The 13902-nt window shown below is 37.3% G+C and overlaps 1 protein-coding gene across 2 annotated transcripts in view; it reads right to left on the bottom strand.

Moving 5' to 3' along the window:
* Positions 1-452: 452 nt before the first annotated feature.
* LOC115219199 overlaps positions 453-13902 on the bottom strand; it is a 45408-nt gene continuing 31958 nt past the window's right edge. For both annotated transcript variants that reach the window (XM_036509051.1, XM_029789319.2), the window contains 3 exons: positions 8915-9031; positions 1285-1426; positions 453-714 (listed from right to left, as the gene is read on the bottom strand). In XM_036509051.1, coding sequence (XP_036364944.1) covers positions 589-714; positions 1285-1426; positions 8915-9031 — 385 coding nt within the window. In that variant the 3' untranslated portion in view covers positions 453-588. The remainder of the gene's footprint in view (positions 715-1284; positions 1427-8914; positions 9032-13902) is intronic.

Here is a 13902-nt window from a genome sequence, read left to right as displayed (position 1 = left end):
CCGTCTCATGCGACAACACTCTGAAATGTTCTTTAAGCTCTGACACATTCCATAGTAACTCGCCCCCCCCCCTATTTTAATGGAGCTGTATGAGTCGATTGACTGTGACGACGGCGACAAGCTGGTTACAGTTGCCATTTATTTACACTTTTCACATCGATAATCTCTTCTTCTTTCTCGGGAGAGTAGAGAAAGGGAGATAACTGTACAATAAGAACTTTTTTTCTTAATAGGCACACAAAACTGAGAATTTGAATTTAAACGCATTGCTCGCGCGCGCGCACACACACACACACACACACTAGTTGTTGGCCAACTGGTATATATATGGTATTGGTAATGACCTACAAATATATATCCACTTGGTGTTGATCAAGTGCAGTGTGTATATAATGGTATTGCATGTGTGTGTATGTTAAGGCGTTGATCAACTGAAATAATAAACAACAAACAAGTGAAAAAATAATTTTAATTAAGAATACAGATTAAGTAGAAAGAATTTCTTTAACGCTAATGTACGCGTGCACACACACACACACACACACCACACACACACACACACACACACACACACACACACATTTTCCTTTACAAACGAGATAATGTCTCTTCAAACATTTTGTTTTTATCTTCAGTTTCTTGAGGCAGAATGTTGCCATTGTTGGCGGCGAATCTTGCAGCAAAGCATTTCACAATTCTGGCACTCAGCGGAGCCTGAAAACAGAGGAAATATTTGCTAAGATCAACAAATCTCACTATTTACATAAACTTTTCATCCAAACATTACAAGTCAACTTGTTTCTTAGAAGTTGCTCAAATTGCTAGAAGTAACAGCTAAAACTCCCTCAAATCAAAACCTACAAACATAAAAAGGAAGGCCATATTGAGTAATGTGATCCTGGTTAAACTCTGGAAAGAGAAATTTTTGGTCACAGTTGGGACACACTAACACTGACAGCTACAAAATAGGCTATATATTCCTAGATACACTATGCCTGAATAAAAGATAGGAGAGATGCATTTGGAATAGTTTTAATCATAGGCTTGTTGAATCAGACAACAACAGAAACCAAATGACAGCCTTTCTGAATTGAAAGATTGGTCATGGCTGGAATGTATTGATCATGGATTCACTATCTCTTGATGAACGACAGAATGGTCTAATAGGAATACTTTTGATCAAAATGGCTCCTAGATTAGGAATAACCTGAGTCTAAACAACAAGAAGAACATTAATAAATGAAAATGTTTGAAAGTAATCAGGAAGAAAGGTTAAAGATTTACCTGTTGTGTTAATTTGATACCGTGGAGTTTATGCTTTCTGTGGTAAAGTACGATAGAATCGAGATACGGGTAGGGTTGTTTGTCCAGATAGAACAGACCATCACTTTGTGTTACCATATGATGTCGCAACACATCGTCACTTCTGAAGAATAGACAAATTAGAATTATAGATGGCAATTTAGTCGAAAGAAATTAACATTTTGCAGAAAACAACTTTTACAGCAATTAATATTGGCAAAGATGAGATTTTATTAAGGCAAAGCCACGAAGGTTGACTTTGCTTTTTATCCTTTCAGGGTTGATAAAATAGGTTCCAGTTAAGCATAGGGGTTAATTAATTGACGAGCCCCACTCACAAGCCTTGTGTCTATAGCTGAAAGGATTATTATTACAGCCATGAACTGGCAGAATCTGCTGGACAAACTGCTTAGAGGCATTTTATCCATATTTATGTTCAATTCTACCGAGGTCAACTTGGACTTTCATCTTTCTGAGTTGATAAAATAAATTCTAGTTGAGCACTAGGGTTAATGTAATCAACTTAGATCCTCTCCTGAAATTGCTGCCACTGTGCCAAAACTTGAAGACATTATAATTATTATTATTATTATTATTTCAGTTTTGCTTCCATTTTTTGCTAAGTGTCTTCCCAACACCTAGGGCAAAGAAACACACTAGGCCATTAAAATAAATGCACTAAAGTCAAATTTTGTGAGAGAAAAAAAGAGAAAAAGGAACAGGAAAAGCAAACCAAATAAAAGAAAAAATTAAAATCAAAAGGAAAAGGGGAAAAAGAAAGAAAATCCCAGCAAAAATGCTCTTCTCAATATGTGTGACAAACCATTTTATTATTATTATTATTATTATTCAAGGTGGCGAACTGCCAGAATCGTTAGCAGGCCGGATGAAATGCCTAGCCATATTTTGTCTGTCACTATGTTCTGAGTTCAAACTCCACCAAGATCAACTTGGCTTTCATCTTTTCAGGGTAGATAAATTAAGTACCAGTGAAACGCTGGGGTCAATATAATTGACTAGTCCCCTCCCCCAAAATTGCTGCTCTTGTGGCAAAATTTGAAACCATTATTATTATCATTGATGCCAGTGTTGCATAACTGGCCCATTTAAAAGTACCCTTCAATCGTGGGGCAATATGCTGTGCTTGAGAAGACCTGTTGAGCCAAGTGAAATCATAGTTTTGGTTGATGCCAGTGCTGCCTAAATGGCACCTGTGCCAGTGGCACATAAAAAGCACCCACTACTACCTTGGAGTGGTTAGCATTAGGAAGGGCATCCAGCTGTAGAAACCTTGCCAGATCAGATTGGAGCCTGGTGCAGCCTCCCAGCTTGCCAGTTCTCAGTCAAACCATCCGACCCAAGCCAGCGTGGAAAGCAGATGTTAAATTATTATTATTATTCTATGTTTGACTTTTGCTTTACATTTGTACAAGTTGCCTCCAAGTCTCACCCAGAGACCTCAAGAGACAACAAGCTGGAAGTTCATGTTGTTGTTATGCCTAGTGTGTCATATATTTGGTTTTGTATTTAGTGTTGTACTAGTGAATGTCTAAAAAAATCATATGAAAATTATGTTTGTTTTAAAACTTGAGATTACATAGAAAGTATTTTGCGCAGGATATGAGCAGTTCTCATGAGCACTATCTTTTGAATTTCTGCCATTTTGGAGTTTCCTGGTATCTTTTGCTATCATTCCCAGGGCACCTATGACAACAGGTATTGTTTTAGTTTTCAGGTTCCACATTTTGCTGATTTCTATTTCAAGATCTTTATATTTGCTCAGTTTTTGGTAGGTCTTGACAGATACGTTTATATCGATTGGGACAGTCATATCAATGAGGAGGCATGTTCTTTGTCTGAAGTCTTTCAATATGATGTCTGGCCTAATTGCATCTATCTTTCTGTCAGTTTGAATGGTGAAGTTCCAGAGGAGTGAGATGTGGTCATTTTCAAGCACTGGAGGTGGTTTGTGTTCCCACCAGTTTTTTTCATGGGGCAAATCCAGGTTTTTGCAAATTACCCAGTGAATATATTGCCTGTTGAGATACTCTGTAGGTGCTAGAAGACTGCACTTGGAGACAACATGATCAAGGGTTTCATTTTGTTGTTGACATACATGACATGTTGGGCTACTGCCGTTCTTTAATATGTTGGCCTGGTAGTTCCTTGTTGGTAGGCATTGATCTTGAGTTGCTATGATAAACCCTTCTGTTTCAGATTTTAAGCCAGAGGACATTAGCCATTGATGGGTCAGGGCTTTATCAACATCGGCATTATTTGCTCTCTTTAAGAGAGGTTTTTCTTGCTATTTATCATTCAGAATATCTAAGACAGCAGTTTTAGCACGGGTTTTCATGCGCTTAGCTTTTTCTGTGCCTGTTTCTTGTATGTCTATCTCTACTTCCGAAATTTGTTGTATTCGGAATTCACTTAGATATTCCTTTGCCTGTTTTATTACTGAGTATGATGCTTTCTTGTTTTCATGTTTTGAGACAAGTTTTAGCATCCAGTCCTCAGAGTTTTTCAGGTAGGTGTCTAGGCCAATTGTAGTAATCTTCATTGTTATTGCCAGTTGTATAAGACCATGGCCTCCCTCTTTTCTTGGCAGATAAAGTCGTTCTTAGGGTGGTGCATTCTATGCATTGTCAACAGTTTTCATATTTTTCTGTCAAGATTACATATTTCAGTAATTGACCAGTTAACGATATTGAAACTGGTATGGCTAAAGCATTGATCGCTTCGATCCTGTTTCTCGCATTCAGCTGTCTTGAGTATTGCTCTTACTCTGCGATAACATTCTCTCCTGATCCTTTCCTTCATCTCTGAATGCCTTATTCTGTCCCCTTCAATTACCCCTAGGTACTTGTAGTTCTCTGCTGGGTCTAACTCTTTTATGACATGCTGCTGGCCAAGGTTAACGTTTGATGTTTCTGTCATTTTTCCTTTGATAAAGGTAGCTTTTGCGCACTTATCGAGGCCAAATTGCATTCTGATGTCATCACTGAATTGTTTAACAATCACTAGTAAGCCCTTGAGTTGTTGGTCATTTTTTGCAAAGAGTTTTAAATCATCCATGTAAATGAGATGATTTATATTTTTATCAAACATTTTATATCCGTATGCGCGTCATTGAGCAATTTTGAGAGAGGTATTAAGGCTAAACAAAAGATGAGTGGTGATAGTGAGTCACCCTGGAAAATGCCACATGAAATTTTTACATCACCAGCATTTAGAGATTCATTGTCACTGTTCAAAGTTAGTGTGGTTCTCCATGATCTCATACTTACAGTCAAAAAGTTTCGCAGAGTAGGTGCTATTTTATACATTTCCAGGCATTTCTTAATCCAGCTATGTGGTAGGCGATAAAAACCTTTTTATAGTCTATCCAGACTATTGACAAGTTTTTGTGTCGTTTGTGACAATCTTCTAAGATCATCTTATTGATGAGTAGTTGATCTTTACAACCATAGAATCCACGTTTACACCCTTTCTGTTCATTAGGGAATATGCTGCTATCTGTTAAAAAACTATAGGTATATTCCATCAGGACAGATGTTAGCGTTTTATACATAGTTGTTAAGAAGGTTATGGGTCTATAGTTTTTGGGTTCATTTGTTTCTTCACTTTTTGAAAGCAGGAATGTTAACCCATTAACTAGCCAAGGAGGCATCCTACTAGGGTGTTGCAAAACATCATTGTAAAGTTCTGTTAGCAGTTCATGGCTCTCTGGGAAGGCATTCAACCAGAAGTTAGGAATTTTATCCTTTCCTGGAGACTTCCATTTGCTTGACCTCCTGAGAGCAGACCTTATATCTTCTACCTTGACACCCTCCTACTTTTGCTCTTCTAAGGAGTCCAGTTCTGTAGATATTCTATCAATCCAGGGGGTCTTTTCGTTGTGTGTTTTTTCTTCTGCCCAAATTTTATTCCAAATTCCCTGCACTTCTTCTTTTGATGGTACAGACTTTACAGTAGCTGGTGTTTTCCCTATCTTCCTGTAAAAATTTTTGGGGTTATTTTTGAACATGTTGTTTTCCTTGAAGAATCTAACATGCTTTTCATACCTCGCTATGAGGGCAGCTTTAGCAGATACCTTTTGCTTGATGGTTTCTATGGTGGCATCAATATCAAGTATAGTTTTCATATTATATTTTTTCATTAATTTTGGGGTTTTTGTAAGTTTGGTAGTCTTGTCAACCTTAAGGTTTTTCAAATATTCAATGTCAGACCTAAGTAGTTTAATTTATTGTTGGATACGCTCTTGCTAAGAAGGCTTTTTGTGGGAATGTTGCCATTTTCTAATCTTTTCACCACATAGAATCGTTGAGATTTTCGTGGATGCATAGTACAGGTGGTTGAGATCTGTGATATCAACATCATTAGCTGAAATTATATCCTTAAGTGCAAGGCGGATTTTACCAATTATTTTCATGTTTTGGTTAGTGTTGTGGATTTTTGGGAGGGTATCGCGTTCATCCATACTGGTTTCTTTCATTTTCAGCCATTCAATCAGGATTTGATTTTTTAGCTCATGTTCTGTTGGGTCAATATTTGTGTGAGTTTCTTCATCTATTTGATGTTCATCTGTCTTAGTGTTTATGATTGGTTCAGTGAGTATTTCACTTTGCCTATCACTTATACTAACTCTTTCAATCTTTACTGCGTTTTTATTAGCCCTGGGCTGGTCTATAATTATTTCCTCTGTATTATCTTCTTTAACTGCAGCTTCGTTCATTTTATCCATTACTGCTTATCTAATTTGGTCAATCTCTACTTCAGTCAGTAATTTTTTTTTTATAATGTTTCTTCTGACGTTGGCAAGTTTGTTACTGTCTGTGTAGGGTCTTACTTCAGGGTGTTTCTGTCTCCAGTTTAAGTATGTTTGTACAGCATTAGATTTATCTGTGGGGAAATATATGGCATGGTAGAAGGCCACAAGAACTTCTTTATTATCTTTCCTAGACCATTTTTCCTTCTTTTTTTTTTTGGTTATTTGATGACGGGCATGGATGGCCATCTGTTGGAATATTCCAGTTGTGGGGTATGTCCAGCTCCTGTGTGTCGGGAAGATTTGAACCAGTAGCTGATTTTTCAATCAGAATTTGGTTCAATATTCGGGTACATGGTCTTTTGTAATCCGCTCGATGACCATTGCGGTTTGTAATTTGTTTTGTTAACAGTGAGGCATGACGAGTTTCGACTCTTACATTAGGAGACGGATCTGTCAGTTTAGGCTTCTCTGCATGTAAACATTGTTTGTAGCGTAGCGTCTAAAGGCTAGCAGATCTGTATTCGTCTGTATTTTTTTGTTGATAGATTTATCTCTGAACATAGTTTTTTTTCTTCTTTTTTTCTTTATTATTATTATTATTATTATATTATTATTATTATTATTATTATTATATTATTATTATATTTCTCAGAACTTTTGATTTTACTTGCTCTGGTTGATTCTGTGAGAGTGGACAGCAACATGTTGTCAGTGGTCTAACAGGGTCCCTTTCCATAAACTATAGGCTTTGGTACTTGGATGTTAACTATCATGGAAGACACTCAACACTCAAGCACCACTCTCAAAATCCTAGCTCTTCCCAATAAAGCAGGTTTTCGGAGCCCGCTCTGTCCTCATGTCATTTCCAATTCCTCCAATATATTCCTCTTTGCCTTTATCAGGTTTCTCCTTGAGTGGCTGTAATTAGTCTTTCTCTCTCCTTTCAACTTTCCATCCAACCAGACTCACCATTCTTTCACATCTAATATTCTCAGTTTGTTGCATGAACTGACCATGTCATTCCATTTCTTTCTCTTTGTTCTGTTGTTCCTCCTTTTCTCTTTGAATTCTCCTACTCTTTTGCTCACTTTTTGGGCGTCTTTGCAGCTGATAGTATTTTGTCTTTACTCTGCACAAAATAATTTCTCAAACCCAGCATCACAGTACTAACCATGTCTTCTATGTCTAGTAATCCTCTTGGTCGGTAGGAATCGGTTGGTATTACTTTTGGGGTGGAGTGCATTGTGAACAGCTTTCTAATTATTCTATCCAAGTTCTGTAGCTCAGCTTTGTCCAGTTTAGAAAGGGGGAAGAGTATTTCAATACTGGCATTACCCACGTATTTATGGTTTTAATGATGTTCCTGACATTTAATTTTCTTTCAAGTACCTTCCTAAGTCTCCCCTTGTACTCTTTAGTGACTTTCTCTCTTTCATTTCTCTTTCCATTAACTTGTATCATTCTAAGATATCTATACCCCTCATTACTCCACAGTGATCAAATGATGTTGTCTTGCAGTAATTTTATGCTACCTGAGTTGCCCTTCAGTCCCTCTTCATTATTACTACTGCACATTTATTTACCCTAAACTGCATTCCAATATTTTTACTGAATATTCTCACCTGCCACCATCTATATCTCTCTCTTCCCACTTACTCAATCATCCTATTTATATTCTGATCCCAATTCTTTGTGAGTATGCCTGACATTTTTGCCACCATCTCTATCCTGCTGTCTCCCACTCCCGCTCTCTCTCCGTCTCCTGCATTTCCCTCAAGTTGGGTAACTGTGTATTTCCTTTGCAGCAGCGCACCTGTTCCTATTTTCCTGGTCCCTCTCTCTGGCTGGGTAACCTTGTACTTCCTCTACAGCAAGGCACCTGTATCTGTCTCACTATAACCTTTTCATCATCCAACACAAGATCACCTCCTCCAATGCCTCCTCCCTTCCTGAAAGTTGGGTTTTTTTTTTGTGTTGCAAGTACTTGGTGACCCTGTCAGTGCCAGTGTCACTTAAAAGCACCCAGTCCACAATGTAAAGTGGTTGGTGTTTGGAGGGGCATCCAGCTGTACAAACCTTGCCAAAACTGACATCCCCTGTTCTTGTGCCATGTAAAAAGCACTAAGTCCACTCTGCCGAGTGGTTGGTGTTAGGAAGGGCATCCAGCTGTAAAAATCCTGCCAAAACAGTCGCAGAAGTCTGGTGCAGGTTTCTCCCTGGTTGGCTTCTGTGAAACCATCCAAGGTCTTTCTTGAGCTGTTCAATTTGGTTCTCAAGCCTTCGTTCCCACCATGGGAACATTTGACCCCAAGTTTTTGCATAGCAATAAAGGCACTGTGCAATATGTGAGGTTGCTTAGAACTGTTATGTTTCTGATTTTCATAAACAGTTCATCCACCATTTTTGCTTCTTTATACAGTTTACCTCTTTTGATTCCTCTCAGAGCTGGCAGCCTTTTTATTTCGCTATTTTGCATCTCATTCAAGTGTAGTAACAAGTTTCTTTCTCTGTAATAGTCCTTCCACAAAGTAGAATTTACCATCATCCAAGAAGTTTCTTTTGTGGGTATTTTATTGCTCCCCCCCACCTCTGATAACCCTTGTTTTTATTCTATCTTTTGTTCCTCACACCCTTTCCCTATTCTAGAGATCTCCACTTCCAACTGTCTTTGTCCTGTAGTGAAATATTTAAGATTAAATCAAATCTCACTTGTGCCTCAGAAAATCTAATCTATGCTATTACATTCTTAGGTAGTCTTCAGTTCGTATATCCTCCACAAATCTAACATCCAACCAGTTTAAGCTCTCTCTCACAAAGACAGACTATAATGAAGATCTTTACCTGACAGAGAGATAAATTTGGTTAGATTCATAATCCTTGTACATCAGGTAGGTTCCAGGTGATGTGTCTTTGAGCGCCATCTCTGCCTCGTACTTTCCGAAAGATATTGGGTTGATCCTGAAAAATATTGCCATCAATGTAAAATGTCTGCAAATACCAGAGCTAGCTCAGTAATTAATTAGACATAGTAGACAGATAGTGCAAGTGGGTAAACAAGTAGCTATACACACACACATATACAGAGAGAGAGAGAGAGAGAGTGAGAGAGAGAGAGAGAGTGAGAGAGAGAGTGAGAGAGAGAGAGATTAAGTCTACCGTCCAAAAATTGGTACGGACCAACTCAATGAGTTTCGGATCTTTTCCTTTTGAACGGCACTTTGTAACGTAATTTCTAGGTAATTAAAAAGTTTTAAACTCCATATACTGGCAAAATGTGTTTATAAAACATCATTTTCTCTTAGCTTTATTGAGAAAATTCTATATGTTGTAAGATATTTCGTCTGAAATTTCGAGCATTTCGGCAATTTTAACCAATCGATTACCTCCATTTAGGTAAACAACATTCCATGCTGTATGAATATGTCCCTCCTTTAAGAAACAGATTGGGTTTATTTACATTTGTAAAAAAAAAAAGATACCCTTCCCTCACCCCTAACCCTAACCCTAAATCTAAAATAGATTGAAATGCAATAGATCGATACTAGGGTTATAATTATGGGTGACAATTTCATACGACACCGCTACGGAAAATGGGATTTTTTTCTAGCGGTGTCAAATGAAAATGTCACCCATATTTATAACCCTAGTATCGATTTATTGCATTTCAATCTATTTTAGATTTAGGGTTAGAGTTAGGATTAGGATTAGGGGTGGGGGAAGGGTATCTTTTTTCTTCACAAATGTAAATAAACCCAATCTGTTTCTTAAAGGAGGGACATATTTATTATGCACAGAATGTTATTTACCTAAATGGAGGTAATCGATTGGTTAAAATTGCCGAAATGCTCGAAATTAAAGACGAAATATGTTACAACATATAGAATTTTCTCAATAAAGCCAAGAAAAAACGATGTTTTATAAACACATTCTACCCGTATACGAAGTTTAAAACTTTTTAGTTACCTAGAAATTATGTTACAAAGTGCCGTTCAAAAGGAAAAGATCCTGAGTTTCTGCATAATTTCTGACTACAAAGATTAACGGACAAGTATTTGGTTGACAAGGTTACGGCAGGAGAGAGACTCTTGTCTCTTGTACAAGACAGTGAGTTCGTATACAAAATAAGGTGATTGTGAAGTAAAATTCTTAACCTCACAATATAGAATTTTCGGTACTACTTTGGCGTGTGATCTACAGCTTAAAGGACGATTGCTTTAGGTTACATTTTAGTTTACTTTTCAATTTCTAAAAACCCTTAAGATGTTGGCTAAAGATTTTTACAATACGATCAGCGAAGTGACGAAGGCTGTTGAATTTTTACGAAGAAATAACCTTTTAGATGACGAAGAAAATGTTGCACCATGACATCGTTGTGATGGCGAAGTGAAGGAAGCTCGCGGAAAAGGGGGAAACGGTGGAATTTAGCCAACTTTACATTGTAAAACTCGCAGCTGTCAAACTTGTGTGATCTAGGCGCTTGTTTTAATTATCATGTTGTTTATTATTGATTTCTTATTATTTACTTAGACATAAATGAAACATGGTTTTATTATTATTGAAATAGTAAGAATTTTGAAAAAATACATTTACAATGCTAAGTATGTACAAAAGAATTCATAAAACAGTTGAATAGTAATTTGATAATAAAGATGAAATACAAATAATTTTGTCGATGAATTGAGTGAACATCTGCTAGGGACACAAGAACATCTTAAGGGTTTTTAGAAATTTAAAAATAAACTAAAAAGTAACCTAAAATAATTGCCCTTGAATTTGTAGATCACACGCCAAAGTAGTACAGAATTTTTCAGTTTTAGCTAAAGAAAAAAAAAAGAAAATCACACCTAAGTTTAATGTCTTCCATATAAAAATAAATACGAATATAACATTAAGGGAAATGGAAAGATATGGAATAATCCCTCTGGAACTTTTGAATACAGAAAACCAGAGGAATTGTATTTTAGTAAGGAATAACATTCAAGCTGGTTTCAAGGAAGGTAAACCTTTTCACACACTTTCATTAGATTTTTAGGAGGCATTTTCTATTTTTCCATATTCTGAGTAAAACAAACCCGCTAGAAACAGCAGCAAAGATCACTCAAATCACATTTAGCCATCTTAAACAAAAAACACATTAGATAGTAGTTTTAAATACACTATCTGATCGGATGGTCTGAGCGGATCTTTTTACGGACTCTTGTGGTCTGCTGAGCAGATTTTTTAAAATAAATTTACTCAAGCGGAAGATGCAGTGAGACAGACGAGACTGATAAAGTTAGTAAACCACTGAGATAACCTTAGCGTGCAACCTACAAGAAATAGTAGCTACATCTCTCTTAAATTAAAGCTTAACATCTTAAATATAAGAGATACTTAGTAATGTGATCTGAGGTGTACTATTCAAGACAGTTGTGGATGGAATGCTTTTGAATATGGCTTATCTAGATCAGGATTGATTTCGATCTAAAACCAAAGGTAGGAGGGAAATGTGCTTAGATTTGGTTTTCATTGTTGTGGTGTGCGGTTGAGAGATAAACTTTCGCTTTGACAAACAGCAGGTTCTATCACTTGTAACATTTCTCTGTAGACAGAATCAAAGTCGAGCTAATGAATCACTCATAAATATTAGCGTGGGGAACACTGATACCGTGAAGTACTTGGGTAGCTCAAGGGGCTAGAAATAAGCAAATCTCCCAACTAAAAAATCTTTAAAATACTCGACTGAAATGAGGATCACGTTAATGTTGTCCTAGATTAACTGTGTTTCAAAAGGAGGGAATGGTCGTGGCAGGAATGTCTTTGATCATAGGTGTGCTCGATCAGGGTTGGCAACAATACAACCAGGTCTGTTTAGACATGGTTGTCAATAGATGCAATATTCTTTTTTTTTTTTACCAAAGAACACAACGTCACCGATGACAGGATATGAACTAGTAACTTGTAGTCTACAGGTGCACTGCTCCCTTTAACTAATACCATATCAGCCCACCGTCCCAACAACACAGTTCTGTCAAAAGTCACATTTAGAAGAAGCTGGTTACTTCACTCATCGAAACCTGTCTATTCTTGTCTATCCATTTAGATTCTACTTCGCACAATAATCATATTCATGTTTGTGGAACAATACAACCTGACAGATAAAAACAGAAGATACAGACGGGGGAGGGGTGCTAGGGGAAGGAGTCGGACGGTCAATCATTTCACCTGTCACTCTTAGCCAGACATATTTACCAATACAATTTAGTAATCAAACATCAAACAAGATCACACACGTTTGCTATCATCATCATCATCATCATCATCGTGGTCATTCTTATCGTCACTACCACCACCACCATTTCTCACTGAGCGTAAATGTCCTCCATTATTATAGCTTACTTATCAGATAAAATGCGACGATGGTGGACAGATAGAAAATGCTACATGAAAGAAATGTCGAATCGTAAAACCAGCCAACAAAGACAATAGGATAAACTTGCAGAATTGGCTGACCAGAAGAAGTGAAACAACCGGATGAAGAGTAACGAAGGAGTTTAGACAAAAAGACGGAGAGATACAAGTTTCCACAGACTGCGGAGTATACATTATACGTGGTCTCAGATCTGCGACCATGTGACCCCAATCGGAGATGATATGTAATATACGTGAGTCCAATGTAGGATCATGTATGATACATGTGACCCCAATCTGGTTATCATCTATTATACATGTGGGTCCAATCAGTGATCATTTATAATACGTTTCATATCGTTAACAGTGGTTATATCTCCAATTGCTCCCACACAACATATCTATAATAGAAATATCAATACACAATAGACAATGAAAGTATAGAAACTCAGAGAAACAGTACGCAACGGGCGTTGTCCCACCAATCCACATTCCAAAAGATTGTGGTAACTTTATCCAAGTCCGTGTTGTTATTGCATCAGCAGTGTAGTGACTGTAGCAATAATGTAGTTACTATAGTAACCGTGTAATGTAAGCCGGGATATATATCGCCAGTGTCACCCCAAATATTTCTTCAATCTATTATAAGTCTGTTTTCAATATCTCATTGAGACAACTATTTCTGTTATGTAGACAGAAGCCGTGTGTGTGTGAGCTAAACTTCACACACGCACGCACGCGCGCCTTCTGTTCAAAGGGGCCCCAAAATTTTAGAAAATGCTATTTGTTTCTAATTTAATCAGATTTGTCTCCTTCAAGATAGCCCCTCCATCACTATGTTTTTTTGTTTTTTTTTCAAATTCTGGAATGTCTTGATTAGTAATCGTTTCTTGCTGCGAATTGTCTTCGATCTCTTCTAACTTCTGAATTGAAGATGCATTTAGGAATAGAAAAGTCCTTCAGGGTCAAATCCGTGATGTAGAAAGGCTAAGGGATGAGTGCTGTCTCGAACTTGTCAAAACATTACGGATAAGGAACGAGGCTTGAGCAAGTGCAGCTTGCAGGTTTTGATTGTCCTTACCTAAGGCCCTTTTTTTCACATCATTTCTATCTAATGCCCCAGGACAAACATAACTCTTTAGTGACTGTCTGACCTCATGGAACAAACTGATAATAAACTATGGCCTTCCAAATCAAAATAGATGAAAAGACTATCAACACCTGAATAAATCTAACGTGTTTTGGTTTGGTTGCCATGCTGACGATCGACGCTGCTATGGCAACTGTCTTTTCCCTTCAATATCACCATAGCCTTACACCCACCTTTCAATAATTATTATGACTTTTCAGAAAGTTTTTAGAGACATTCAAACGATCGAAAAACTCACGATTAACTGCAACTCTGTTCAGTTTTTGTTAACAAATTTTGTGGCAACAGG

This window comes from Octopus sinensis, linkage group LG14 (genome assembly GCF_006345805.1).
Source record: "Octopus sinensis linkage group LG14, ASM634580v1, whole genome shotgun sequence".
Taxonomy (NCBI): Eukaryota; Metazoa; Mollusca; class Cephalopoda; order Octopoda; family Octopodidae; genus Octopus; species Octopus sinensis.
Note: the sequence above shows the minus strand (reverse complement) of the source record. Positions and strands in the feature narration are given on the sequence as shown.